The 15,128-nt window shown below is 40.4% G+C and overlaps 1 protein-coding gene across 1 annotated transcript in view; it reads left to right on the top strand.

The window, feature by feature from the left end:
* Nucleotides 1–15,128, top strand: part of LOC126383943 (glutamate receptor ionotropic, kainate 5-like) — a 169,337-nt gene that overhangs the window by 30,860 nt on the left and 123,349 nt on the right. Inside the window, exons 2-3 of the mRNA XM_050034709.1 lie at nt 7,199–7,363; nt 14,725–14,822. Of these exons, the coding sequence (XP_049890666.1) occupies nt 7,199–7,363; nt 14,725–14,822 (263 nt within the window). The remainder of the gene's footprint in view (nt 1–7,198; nt 7,364–14,724; nt 14,823–15,128) is intronic.

The following is a 15,128-nucleotide window of genomic DNA, read 5'->3' as shown; positions in this document are numbered from 1 at the left end:
GTAGCCTTAGTAGCTCAAAATACACAACAGATTAGATCAGAACAGAAACACGACAGGAGAATTTACTGAGTAATTTTGCTGTTTCCACTAATTACTTGGACTGACCTGACGTTAGTTAATCCTCTCGCTCTCCAAAACAAATGCATGCGGTAATTGCCGGCTGCTGAATTTTACGACACCAGACTGTGGGCGTCATACCGCTTCGACCAAAGGGGCGCTATAATCAACGAAAACGAAAAGTTCCGCACAGCTGCTTTAAAGTACAAATAATCATAGAAACAATAATCCAATACTATAAAAGTAGCTTCAATAGCATCAATTTTAGGGATTATAAGGAAATGTAGTTCTTACTTTTCTTGAGATATAAGATTTGGAAATCATGTCTGGACAGACTGTAGGATCTCATGTGAATCGTGCATCACATTTCTATCCACACAGATACATTTTTTCGACAAAAACTTTGTGTCTTATTTATTCAGCTTCCAAAAGCAGCTATCATTTTTCCAAAAATACCCTCAAAACAATGACACTGTTGTCAATGCATGTGTTAGTGAGGATGTTTGTAAGGAACTCAGGGCACATGCCACCCGAATGTCTTTGGGATGAGGAGATGCATATAAATAGCCCACTGGCTGTCAAAGTATTGTAGCTCTAGGGCAATATTTCCACAGCCTAACAAAGACATGCTAATGCAGAGATGGGTGTGACGTGGGTTGAATGAAAAGTTTCTTCTCCCAATAGCAACAAAAATAGTTGCCTGCGCAGAAATAACCATGGAAAACATTGTCAGTGTGAAATATTCTGGAGGATAATACAAAGACGATGGCAGCATTCTGTAGTATTCTGTAGTTACATATGTGTTAAAATAGTGAAATGGCTTTATTATAACTATGGAGGGAAAGAAACTATAAATGTATCATAAACTGACATAAACTATTCAGGAAGTTAACATGGCCTCTCTTTTTTCCACACATTCACACCTGAAAGCTGTCCACTACAGTCTGGTCTATTGGACATTTAACAGCTCCACTGAACCAGTTGAGGTTCAGGGCCTTGCTCAAGGGCACTGCATTAGTCATTGTGAGCAGTGCTATTCCTTCATGTCTCCACCCATATTTATCCTGCCAGGATCAAAACAGCAACCCTCTTTGTGCCAAATCTTTTATCAAACATCTAAATCATGTGTTTGTCTCATTGTGTTGTTCATTTATGGACATTGTTTTCTCAAGAGGAATGACTCCATGATGAAAATATTGTGATTATCCTCAAATAATGAGACAATAGCCCCTTTAAACACAGAGAACACGCTATAGGGCTGTTATGAAGTCCCTTTTTTACACTGCCTTTTCATTTTTACACAAAACCAAACAATGACAGCATCATGCAGCTCCTGTGTGCGATTTTAAACAGCTTTCAAGCATTGCAGAATCAAGAGTCGTGAGGGCCATGACGTGTAACAAAATAGCAGTGTGTCACATAACATACATGTCAGCAGCTCTTTCTAAACAACAACAATGGCATAACGGCTATGGCTCAGAGGTAGAGTGGGTCGTCCATCAATGGGAAGATCAGCGGCTCCTCCAGTCTGCATATCGAAGTATCCTTGAGCAAGATAGCTTCCATTGGTTTGTGAGTGTGTTTAAAAACTGAGTAGCAGGTGGCACCTTGTATGGTAGCCTCTGCCACCACTGTATGTGTGTGTGAATGGGTGAATGTGACTCATAGTGTAAAAAGTGCTTTGAGTGGTCGGATGACTAGAAAGGTGCTATACAAATGCAGGCCCATTTACCATTGACATTGCAATAAGAATCATTTACAGTCCCTGTTATATGGCGTCCTTGCCCTGCATCCTGTGTTCACAGGGAAAGGAGTTCCTGGACCTCATTTTCCCATTTTGCAGATATTTTCCGCCGCTTTTCTTCTTGTTTGAGTTAGCTGCTAACTGCTATCAGCTACATTTTAAATGTTTCATGGTGGGTTACACACTTAACACGTCGTCAAAATGTCACATCCGTGTCATCCATGGTCCCCTCCTGCCGGCTGTTCCATTATACAGACATTGTTTCAGCACTGTTGCTATCCCCAAACTCCATCCCCCCATTCTGCAATTGTACCTTTTATACAGAACAGCGAGCTGGCATAACAGCATGAAATTCTCGCCTTGAAGAGACTGTGCAAAAAGGGGCTAATATGACATGATTGGGAGTTAACTAATTTTGAGGGTCAAAAAACACCAGCAATTAGCCCTTCGTAAGTTCAACTGCTTTCCGCTTGGGGTTCCAACAACAATTAAGCAACAAAGAAAACAGCAAAACCTCAGTCACCTATCCACTTTTCTGTTTTACTTCGATATGCTTTGAGCAAGGATTTTGGGTGATTATTTTGGCCCCTGATTGGGACCCACACTGATCAACCCACTCTAAAGTTGTTGAAATCCAGCGCTTGGTTAGTAGTCAGTCTTGGTCAGTTTGACATTTCCGGCTTCAGACACCGACAACGTCCTCTAACGTTGGCATGATATTGTTTAACAGCACCTAGTGGCATCAGGCGGAAACGCAGTGGGACAATAACAAAGTCCAAGTAGGGTAGGGGCGGGAGGCGGTAGGGGTTAGTGGATGGGTTCAACAACCATCGACTTTCACCCGGGAGGCCAGTTTTTGCCTCCAATAAAATTGTAAAACCAAATCCTGTTCTTCTGTCCTAAACCCAACCACGTGTGTATGTTGGCAAAACATACCTATGTGGATTTGTTGTTGAAGGAAAAAAAGGTCAATTAATAGTGTTGTACTAAGGTAGTGTGTTTATTTTAAAATAGACTGTAAGCAAACTGTGCATTTCACGTGAAAACAGAAGTGCATTTTGAAAAGACAATGCATGTAACAGGCAGAACGTGACACTGTGTCCCAGAACGTCAACAACAAACGCATCCAGGGTACCTTGCACGTTGTATCTTGGCGTGGAAAGTCCATGACCAAACATTGATATGTAACATGGTCAGAGTAAGAATGTGTTGCCCAGATTCAAAAGCAGGTTTCATGTCAACGTTGATAGGGACATATTAAGTGGGAGGTTTGGAGTCAAACATGTCATTTCCTACATTCTAAGTTTTATGCACCTGTCTTTAGTGAAAATATATTTATCTATGTAAAGGAAAACTGTAAGACTATAATGCAGTAAAGCTCTCAAGAATTCTGTTTTGCTTTCAAATATTTATTCTGCTGTCAATTTACTAATTTGAAGCTGAGTCAACACACACATGTAGGCACAGTTTACTCTTTTCCATCCAGTTGTGTCCATTGTTTGGTGAAGTGACCTTTTAGATATGCACGTGGCACCTCTTCACATCAATAAAAAAATTCATTTGAATTAATTCATTAACCCGTGGACTTTAATAGCTCGTGTTTTAGCAAGATTTCTGCTAATGTTTAAAACTTTATGCACATTCAAAACATGCCTTTTATATCTGTGCTCCCTGAGCAAACTCCAACCTCTCAAACCAACCTCATTACATATCAACTTTTGGTCATGGACATTCCACGTCCAGATACAATATGCAGGGTACCCTAGGTGCCGTGGTTATTGACATTCTGGGATATGATGTCAACTTCTGCCTGTTACATGCATTGTCTGTTTTCAAAATATACTTCCGTTTTCACAGGAAATGTACAGTTTGCATACAGTCTCTTTCAAAATAAACACACTACCTCGGTACAAAAAAGCAAAGTGAGTTGTTTTTTTCCTTCAACTACAAATACATTTAGCCAACACATGCACAGTTGGGTTTAGGAAACCAAAACACATGGTTGGGTTTAGAAAAAAGAACAGGGTTTGACTTTACAATCTTACCGGAAGCAAACACCAGGTGAAAGTCGGTAATAGTTAGACCCATCCACCACCCCTCCCAACTCAGACATTTGCCGTCTTAACTTTTGTTCTTGCTGCGTTTCCCCCTGACACCCCCGGGCACCATTAAACTACAATGGCGACCAGCTGCGTATCATGCTGGCGTTAAAGAACAGCTTTTTTTATCAATGTCTGATGATGCAAGTCACTGCCCAAGCACTGGATTTTGACAACTTAGGTGTGAGACCAGGTTACCCTGAGAAGTTGAAAAAAACGTTTAATTTGAGAAGAAGAAAAAAAAGTTGGAATATTACAAAAATTAACTGGTGAAAATAATGTCATAACGTTTCAAGAAAAAAGTCTACCTGCCCTATAATCCTGCTGTGCATGATGTTTTGCTGATGTGGTAGTATCCCCCTGAGACCGTCTGACAGAAAAATACCCTGTTAAGTACTCACTCTGGAGGAGGCAAAATTTAAGCATCTGTGTGCTGCTCTTCATCAGAGGTAGAGTAGCGAAACTAATTGGAAACACTTTTAGGGATCGTCCAGTATCAAAAAATAAAATGCACTGTCCCTCACTGTCAATACCAGACACGATTTGTCCTATATTTTAATGTAAAGAAGTGTTAGAATGAGATAACGCAGTCGAGTTTGCTCAAATATTGGTAGGGACATGTCCCTACTGTCCATATGCAAACCAATGCCCTTGCCCTGATTACAAATATCTGGGCATTTGGCTCGATGAGAAGCTTTCATTTAAAACAGTGTTTTCCAGCTGGTCCAGCCACAGGGTCCAGATTTCTCCTTAACCGTTTGCTCAAGGTCCACACAGTTTAATACATTTGGTGTCATACTTGCATTTGGCCATGTTGTCAAGCTAGTTTGCTGTCTCTGTCACGTAGCTATCCATTAGTCACTCACTTTACACCAGGAAATGGCACTTGAAAATAAAAGCTCTGCGCCGAAAATTCGCCCTACTGAAAAATAAAGTGTTTCTTATAAAAACTTGACATGTTAGGCAGTCACTTACGGTCCATTCAGAACGGGCCTGCGACCCACTTTAGGACCACAACCCACCAGTTGGGAACAACTGACTTAAGAAACGTGTGTGAGCTCACAAAGAAAATAAGATACTGTGTGTACTGTACAGGATTCAGTCATCCTTCTCTTTAGAAAATAGAATTACAATTGTTCAATCAACTATAATGTCAGTATTAAATTATGGTAATATTTTGTATGCATGCAGCCCCATCCTCACTGAAATCACAGTTCTGTATTACTGGGAATGGTTTAAGAACTCGTGTTGAACTACTGTATATCAGAATGTGGGATTTCCTCAGTTATAAAAGGGAAAGACTTGACCTCCCTTTTGTTTATAAGGCATCGATAGTTACCTCAGTCACTTCTCTTTTTTTCAAAGTCAAATCTGTTTCTCATCACACACGCTCACTGGAATCTTTATTTCCTGAAACTCCTTAGATCAGTACTGAGCTCGTTATATCAGCTTCCACTTCCTTTTTTTCTCTGAACAAATAAATGAGGTAAATTATAAGAGGTATTGAAATTAGACAGGTGTTGGTGGATCATTTTGTTAGATGACATAGATGATGTTGTGTTCCTGCTTTGGTTAATTCACAGACATGACCGTAATTTGTTTTTATTTTCTACATTTTATTGTTTTTATTGCTGTTGTTCCTTCCAGGCAGATTTGTTTGTTACTTATTTGATTTTATTAAACTTTTTCTTTTCTTTTTACTGTTTTTATTGCTGTTTAATCATTCTTGCCAGACACCACTGTTTTTTGTTTTTAATGGACTTTTTCATAATTTTATTCCGGTAGTTATCATGTTTTATATATCCTTCTAGCTTGTATAATTGTGCATTTGTGATTTTAGAAGCCTAAATGAAATTGCCACAAGTAAAAAGCTAATGTTAGGCTATAAATGAACTATACCTCGATCGCATGACTTTAGCATCCCCACCAGATCGAAGCTGTAAAGCCGTGTTCGGGGTGATGACATTCTGTAGTCTCATTTAGCCACTTGTTAGCAAATAACTTTGTTAAGACGCGTAAAAGCTTCAAAATTCACAAGTTGAGTATTTACTGATATTTTTTATATCCTAGAACAAAACATGAAAGTCTCTTAAGCTTGTGTCAACCATAGACCTGATTTCAGGTATCTAACCAAAAACCTATTTAAAAACGTATTTCCAAGTTTTAGTACTTATTCCTAGGGCACTCCATTAGGTGTCACCCCGAAGATGGCAACCGTTGAAAGTGAGAGGTGTCCATTACTCCACAGTCAACTTGTGGACCATTTTGAGTGCGGCAGTAGTGCACTGCATTTTCCCGTACTATGCAGTGTGAACGCACTTAGCGGACTTGTGCCCTCAAAATATTAAGTGATTAGTACAGACCTATATGATTTGAGACACACTGTTAACTTACCAGTGGAGACCAGAGGGTGGGCAATGGACACTATGTTTCAGCATGTTAATACAGCTAGCTGGCTGTCTTTTAGCAAAGCCAACAGCAAATAAAAGGCAAGACATTTACATCATAAATTATTCAAATTTCACTACCTCTAAATGGGTAGCAGTTTGAAATATGGTGCAAAAACTCAGTGAGTCAGTGGACCACTCAACTGACAAGAAAGGCCTTTTGTTTTCCACATCATTCAGCATTATTTTACTTGAAAATTAACCGGTTAGTCACTGATAAATGGGTATCGAGCTATCAAAAGCACTATCCTCTGTATTCAATAATAAATGCATAGAGTACTTTACTGCTCCCCAGAAGGGAAAAAGGGAACACATACTCTGCAGTGCAGGAGCAATTGTGGCTGATAGTCTTGTCATTCTCTGTCTCTATTTCTCCCTTTGTCATTGAGACTGGACACCTCAACTTATATCGTTTTGTCTTGTTCATAACTGTTAACATCAGAAATGTATTCTTCCATCACCATCACCTTACTGTATTCACTACTGTTGGCTTCTTGAAGCTTTATTGCCTGACGCCGATCTGAAAAATACTGCAGAACCTGACTAAGTGGAACCATTATCGCCATGTTTCTTTTGCAGAGCTTGTTCGACTTAGCAACAGTAACTTAGGGGGGCAGGACTTAGGACTGGTCATTTATGGTTTTGAGTTATGGCAAATCTTTTGAGTCAAACTTTACCTTGGATTTCATGTCTTTTGACTCCCATCTCATAACCCAGGTATACCAGGTACATCCAGGTATTACCACATATTGGTAAACTGAACTTCACTGCATAATCCGACATCTACATAAAGAAAACAGGTTTCTGATCTTCATTTCTCAACCTTTACCTTTGCCCCTCTCTATCTCCAGCGGCCATTTTGGATGATCAGTCAGCATGTGGTCGTGGTGAGCGTCTGGCGCTGGCTCTGGCGAGGGAGAACATCAACAGTCTGATGGAGGGCTCCTCCCAGGCGAGGGTGGAGGTGGATGTCTACGAGCTGCAGAAGGACTCCCAGTATGACACCACTGACACCAGTAAGTCCTCCGTTTTATATTCTCCTCTTCATCTTCCACCTGAAAGATTGCAGCTGCTCTTCGCTCTGACATTTCCGGTGAAGGTAAACTTTAGTACGCGGTGTGTTTGTAAGGAAACAGACTAGGGATGGGTCACGATTTTCGAATTTTCGATTAGTCGTTTTATTTTGAAAAATCGATTTTTTAATGCGACTATTACTATTTGCCGTCTTATTTCCCCCCTTTATTTGACATGCAATTCAGCTCCTAACCGCACGAGGGCAGTATAGGATTGCTACAGCGGTGTGAGATGGGCTACCAGCTAGTTTGATGCTCTTCTACAAACAGGAGAAACATGCAGAGACTACTACAGTCATCAAAGAGTTCCGTGTGGAACAACTTCGACAAAATAAACGAAAATGAGGTGCAGTGCAAACTCTGTGAGGCAAAGCTTGCGTATCACAAGTCTACAACAAGTATGCACAGTCATTTGAGAGCGAGGCACGCAGGAGGCGGCGAGGGACCATACGGCCGGGCTCAGCGGCGCGACATGTCTGCAGCGCGAGTCCCGTAGCAGCTCGCCCCCCTGTTGATCAATTACAGCGGCTCCACCGGCAACGGGAGCAGCGCGACAACCCTCTATTTTACGCGGCTCTTCTATTTTTGTCGCACTACGCTCCCCTACGCGACCCTCCAGGAGATAAAAACTACATGAAATAGTGTGCTAAACGAGCACAATGTGTTTTTAAATGAACAAACCATTATCAGAGGTGAAATGTGATGATTTTTTTTCATGCATTTACCCATGTTTATCCGTGACATTGTATAAATGTCCGTGGCGGACATTATTCGATTATTCGAAAAATCGTCGAATAGTTGCCATGATTTTCAAATAGTGTTTTTGCTTGTGCTGCCCATCCCTAAAACAGACCAGCCCACTCAAGCATCAACCTTTATTTAACAAGGCAGGTCAATAGTGTAGCAGGTGCAAATGATTCTTCTGCGTTCAGTGACCCTGCACTTTAAATACCACAGGTGTTCATCAGAGTTGCACACCGGCGGGCAAACAGGCTTTACAATGAGTTAAAGGTGCTTAAACATGCTTTAAGGCAATAAAAACAGCACTAACAGCCCTTAGTATCAGACAAGAAAACCTTAAAAGAATACTTCATCCTCCATATAATTATTAATAAATCAACCACTCACCCTGTGTTATTTTGAATTTGTGGGGAAAACTTACTTTTTTTTTTTTTTTTTAGTTGCATCTAGTGAACAAAGAATGGGTTTGGTGTTTTAAAGGATTGTTCAGATTCACCAAAGTCACACAATAACACAAACAAACTAACTGATCGAGGCAACAGTAGACCCGCAGCTCCTGTGTTCAGTGAGGTAAAATTATTGTTTTTGTCAATGGAGGTAGCTTCAAAGAGAGCATGCAGTGGCATGCAAAAATGTGGGCACCCCTCGTCATAATTTCTTTTACTGTGAATAACTAAGTAAGCAGAAGATGAACAGATCTCCAAAAGGTATGACGTTAAAGATGAAACATGCTTTTCAACATTTCAGTATATTATTTTCTTTTCTTTTACAATTTCAGAGTGGAAAAAAAGGAAATGAGCATCATGCAAAGTTTGGGCACTCCAAGACATTTGAGCTCTCAGACAACTTTTAAAAGACCATCATTGGCTTGTTAGGGCTATAGCTTGTTCACAGTCATTGTTAGAAAAGGCCAGGTGTTGCAAATTTCAAAGCTTTATAAATATTCTGAGTTCTGACACCTTGTCCCAACAACAGCAGCCATGGTATGGGTTCCTCTTAACAGCTGCCTAGCACTATGAAAACTGAAATTAAGAAATGGCAGGTAACCGGAAGTGTGGAGGTCAAGTTGAGGCCTGGAAGACCAGGAAGAATTTCTGAGAGAGCTGATTGTAGGATTGCTAGAAAGGCAAATCTAAGCCCGGTTTGACTGCAAAAGACCTGCAGGAAGATTTATCAGACTCTGGAGTGGTGGTGTTTTGTTCTAATGTGCAGTGACACCTGTTCAAATATGACCTTCATGAAGAGTCATCAGACAAAAACCTTACCTGTGTGCACATCTACGTCTGATGCTTTTTGGAAACAAGTCCTGTGGACCGATGAAGTTAATGTGTCATCTTTGACTAAAGGCCTCTTGGAAATCAGGTAATCTATTTACAGTGAATGGCATTTTGACCAGGGGTGCCCAAACTTTTCCATGCAACTGTAGATAACTTTCACTTTCTTTTCAGTTCCCCATCACAAAGGGCTGTCTGTTTGCAATGTACTAAGCATAGAACTGGATAAATGAAACTTGGGTTATACTGCTCAAGTTGTGTGAAAATTTGAAAAAAGATGTTTTTATATAGTTTTGTTGTTATCAATAATGGACCCCTATGACTCCACTTCATCAAGACCTTTTTTCAGTTTTTGGATTCTTTGTTCACCAGAGGCATGAGAAAAAAACTGAATTTCTTCATGAATTCAGAGTAACATAGGAAAAGTAATTGATGTGCAAATGTTATTTTGGGAGCCGAGCTATTCCGTTATATCACAGAATAACTAAAATGAACGTCAAATACAACATTTTTTTGTTAGCCTATAGCACCATTAATGTGTTTTTTTTTCATTGCCAGTGCCAGGTTAATCGTATCCTCTTTCAACCCCTTCAGAAACACAATAGCAACCAGTTTGCCATTTTATCTTTAAAGACAGGAAGGAGGAAGGAAGAAGAGGATAACAACAATGCACATTCTGTTCAAAAGCCACACAGCCATCGTGAAAGTTTTCGGATGCTGTTTATACTGTCAGTGTTTATGTTTTGTGCCTTAGAGGGCAATAGATTCCGAAGTGGGGCAACAATCAGCCACCTGCTCTACATGGATGATATCAAGCTGTATGCCAAGAATGACCGAGAAATCGCCTCACTGAGCCACACCACCAGGATCTACAGCAAGAGCATAGGGATGTCATTCTGATTAGACAAGTGTGGTATCAAAGAGAGGCGAGGTGATCAGAACTGAAGGAGCTGACCTACCAGAGGGCAACATAGGAGATATCCGATTGAAGCCACAGATAAGAAAGCTCCTCACCATGCATGGAGGGTTCCACCCCAAGTCCAGCCCCCTGAGGTTTTACACTAAGCAGAAAGAGGGAGGCCGAGGACTAGTGAGTGGCAGAGCCACTATCCAGGATGAAACATCCAAAATCCAGGAGTGAATCAAGAAGATGGCTCCAGTGGCGTCGGTGGCTTAGTGGTAGAGCAGGCGCCCCATGTACAAGGCTGTTGCCGCAGCGGCCCTTTGCTGCATGTCACTCCCTCTCACTCTCTCTCCCCCTTTCACACTTGTCTGTCCTATCAATTAAAGGCTAAAAATGCCCCAAAAAATATCTTAAAAAAAAAAAAAAAAAGAAGATGGCCCCAAAGGATGAGCTGCTAAGTGAATGCCTCAGACAACAGAAGGTAAAGAGGGTAAAGAGGTGGAGGAGAACCAGGCAAGACAAGTAACTACATGGTGAATACCACCGTCAGATAGAAGAAGTGGCTGATATCAAGAAGACCTACCAGTGGCTGGAATGGTGAACTGACAGACAGCATGGAGGCACTAATCATCGCAGTACAAGAACAGGCCCTAAGCACAAGGGCCACAGAGGCCAGGGTCTACCAGAGCAGATCAGACCCAAGGCACAGGCTGTGCAGAGATGCCCCTGAGACGGTCCAACACATAGTGACAGGGTGTAAGATGCAAGCAGGATGAGCGTACATGGAGAGGCACAACCAAGTGGCTGGGATAGTGTACAGGAACTTCTGTACCCAGTATGGACTCGAAGTACCCAAATCCCAATGGTACACACCACCAAAGGTGGTTGAGAACAACAGGGCTAAGATACTGTGGGACTTCAGCTTCCAGACTGACAAACAGCTGCTGGCTAACCAGCTGGACATAATGGTGGTTGACAAACACCAGAAGAGGGCAGTGGTGGTAGATATGGTGATACCAGCTGATGGCAACATCAGAATGAAGGAACACGAAAAGGTGGAGAAGTACGAAGGATTGAAAGAGCAGCTGGAACAGATGTTGAAGGTCAAAACTGATGTGGTCCCCATGGTAGTAGGAGTACTCGGGGCAGTGACCCCCAAACTGGGAGAATGGCTCCGGCAGATTTTAGGAACAATATCTGAAGCCTCAGTCCAGAAGTGTGCAGTCCGAGGAACAGAAACTGCGCAGAGCCCTCAAACCCCCAGAACTCTGGTAGAGGACCTGAGCTTGAGGATGATACAGATAGGTGTCACCCTCAGAGGGTGAGAGGGTGATTTAAAAAAAGAAATATATACATATATATGTATGTATACATATATATATATATATATATATATATTATAGATAGATAGATACTTTCACTCCAGAAATTAAATAGGTTGATTAGGATAAGGTTAAATCTAATACTGTTTAAAAAGAAGGCTGTTGATCTGGTTCAAAGCTCTCTTTAGAACTATTTAAGACAGTTTTAAATTAATCAGTCATGTTCACAAGTTATGGATTGTGTCACTCTGCATGAACATGATGGAAGCAGACATACAGACAGAAGGACAGATGGATGATGGCCGTGTTTTACACATTCAGAGTGTGTAGTATCATTTCAAAGGGAGGTCATCGTGACCGCAGAGCTCTGAGCGTTCTGCACGAGCAGCTGCTGTGGATGTTTATTGATTAGGAACTGCCAGCGGCGCAAAGAGAGACTTCCCGATGGAGAGGCACTTAATGTTTTCTGTCAGAGCAGAGCAGTACACACACACACACACACACACACACAAATATAAACTGAGAGGAAGCTGGCACAAATTGTAATTTGTGTCAGTACAAATGATGCATTATGTGCATGGACGAAGATACAAACCACAGTACAATAATGAAAACATCTATATTGATCCGTTCATACAGAAACAATCAGATACTTGTAGGTTGCACTCTGATCTTTATCTGTTTTAAAATCCAAATGCCTGACTACAAAAAATATGGTTGTTTTTCCTATATTTGTTTCAAACTTAAAAACACATTTGACCTGATGTTCCTTGCTGAAAGTCACTTAGGTACTTTATATACCTAAAAGCCTTTTTTGTTTTTTACCTGCTGAGTGAGTGTATCTTTTATGTTTGGTGAGTTCCTTTCAAAAATACTATAAAAAGCATATAATTATCTTCTCCTCATTATATAAAACAAAAACAATCACAATAGTTTGCAGCTTTAATCAGTGTCCTCCGACTCTGCTTAAAGCTGCCAAAATTGAAATGAGGGAGGCACTGAGCTGAAAAAGTCAGTGAGCAAGAGTTTGCATAAATGGCACATTTTTATTGACCTATTTAATTCATGAACAATGAAATGAAAAGAATGAAACCAAAAACAGTATTCTATACTTTCACCAATTAAAGATTACAGACTGTATAAAATAATGGACTTAGCCACCATGACGTCACCGATTGGTTTGTGGACTCACGTTTTGAAGCCTCGAGTTTGGCATTTCAGTCGTTGCCATCTTAGATTTTTGGAGCCAGACATGACCATATTTGGACAAGAGGGTGGAGATAATCCTAAAGTTAGCTGCTAGCTTGGTTAGCACTTAATATTTTAAGCTGTGGTCGACTGTAATAATGCTAATGCTAAATTTAGTGAGTGAATAACAATCTTAAAACCATTAAGACAAAATCTACTTAAAAACAATGAAAGTCCGACTTATAGAAGGTATTTTAGTACAACATAACACTGAACAAGACTTTTTTAGGCAACCAAAATGTTATAATTAACTGTCATGAACTGACAACACACTGAAATAGTGACAGCTGTGGCTACACCCATCTGGGAGTAAGTACATTACCCATACAACGTTGTCATTACCTATCCTGACTTGTCAATGGATTATACCCACATGTCATTCAAAGAGGCCATGCCCTTAATTTTGAGCCTTAACAAAATGGACAGGTATCATGAACTGGGAATTTAGCTATAAACATGTTCTCTGCTGTAAAGTTGGGCTTTTTAACATAGAGGCCCACGCACACTGATTTGCTGTTGGAGCCAGCCTCAAGTGGCCGTAAGAGGAACTGCAGTTTTTGGCACTTATGCCTTGGATAGATAGATAGTTAGATAGATAGATAGATAGATAGATAGATAGATAGATAGATAGATAGATGGATAGATGGATGGATGGATGGATGGATGGATGGATGGATGGATAGATAGATAGAACTTTATTCATCCCCGAAGGGAAATTCAACTGTCCAGCAGCTCATAAAAAACAACAACCATGCTTACCTTCATCAGCAACAACACAGTGGTATTAAAATAGATATAAAATAAAATAAGTTAAAAGAAGTGCATACATAGAAATTAAAATTACATTAAAATTGCCCATTCCTCAGACCAGTCCAGTTGTGGCTAATCTGATGTGTGTAAGTGTGTGTGTGACTGGATTCAGGAGGTGTTAAACAGTCTTATTAAATAAATACAGAAACAGACTGAAAAATCTCTGCCATGAAGTTCATCCAACACTCTACTATTTAGTCCATGAACACAAAAATGTTGAATTCACTTGAAAGCAGCCATAATTGATATTTTTTATGCTAAAATTACATGATGACACAGTGATGTGTGGGGATGAACCTCCACAGAATGATCATCTGAATCTGAGCTCACCTCGGCTTTACCGAGCTTTAGAGACCAAGTCATCATGAAGATGCGCTAACAACAACAATCCCTTCTTTTTAGACAACTAACAATTGATTCCAATTGCAGAAATATGTAAAATAGGCAAACATGTTTATTTCTATTGTATTTTGCAGTCGAAAGTGTAAAGTTTAAAGATACATAGTTAAACACTGTAGTCTGACCTATCTGATGATTTTACTGTGCTTATTTCATGTATTAGTGTCACAGAAGCTAAGCAATGTACTACTGTGTTCAGGTGTTGCAGCAAAGTGTATTTCAGCCACATAAAAAATTCTGTTTCAGTTTAAGTATATGTTGTATTAGAAATATTTTCTCCACTTAACCTTACACACTAACTAATTGTGGCAGCTGTAGACCAGCAACTGCAGATATTTCCCTCAGGAGTTGGTGGGAACCAAAGACAGAGCTAAAAGAGAGAGAATAATGGACTCAGATCTATCAGGTGGACACAAAGACTCCTAATGACTGATTCTGTAACTGCTGGATGTGGAGATAAAAAATCGCTACCAAGGCAATATTGTGATAACTACTTGTCTCCACTGCAAGTGCACTCCAAGTGGCAAAGAAATTCAACTCTTTCAGCTTTAGCTTCTGTTGCAAAGCTTTGATTATTTTTTACCTTGTGCTGTTTTTTAATTTCAGTGTGTCAGATCCTGCCAAAAGGCGTGGTCTCTGTGATTGGGCCCGCCTCCAGCCCCGCCTCCGGGTCTACCATCAGTCACATCTGTGGGGAGAAAGAGGTGAGTCACATCTGGCTCCAAAACATGAAATATCAGGTGTTAAAGCCTTCTTTGTGGATTTTAAAGGGTTTCACTTATGTTTAACCATTTTTCTACTTCAGTAAATTTACATGAGTCCATCTCCTTCTAAGCTCCTAACCATCCTGATATCCGCTCACTTTGCCTGACAGGTCTCATATTATTGGATTCTCTGCTCGGATTTAAAATAAGCTCTTCATATCAGAGTGAAGCCCATCTGAGTTAATTACAGTTTACCATTTAAACCTCTGCAGGTGTGAGCTCAGGTTAAATCACTGAGCTGCGGAT

Source organism: Epinephelus moara, chromosome 22 (assembly GCF_006386435.1).
Source record: "Epinephelus moara isolate mb chromosome 22, YSFRI_EMoa_1.0, whole genome shotgun sequence".
NCBI classification, from domain to species: domain Eukaryota; kingdom Metazoa; phylum Chordata; class Actinopteri; order Perciformes; family Serranidae; genus Epinephelus; species Epinephelus moara.
Note: the sequence above shows the minus strand (reverse complement) of the source record. Positions and strands in the feature narration are given on the sequence as shown.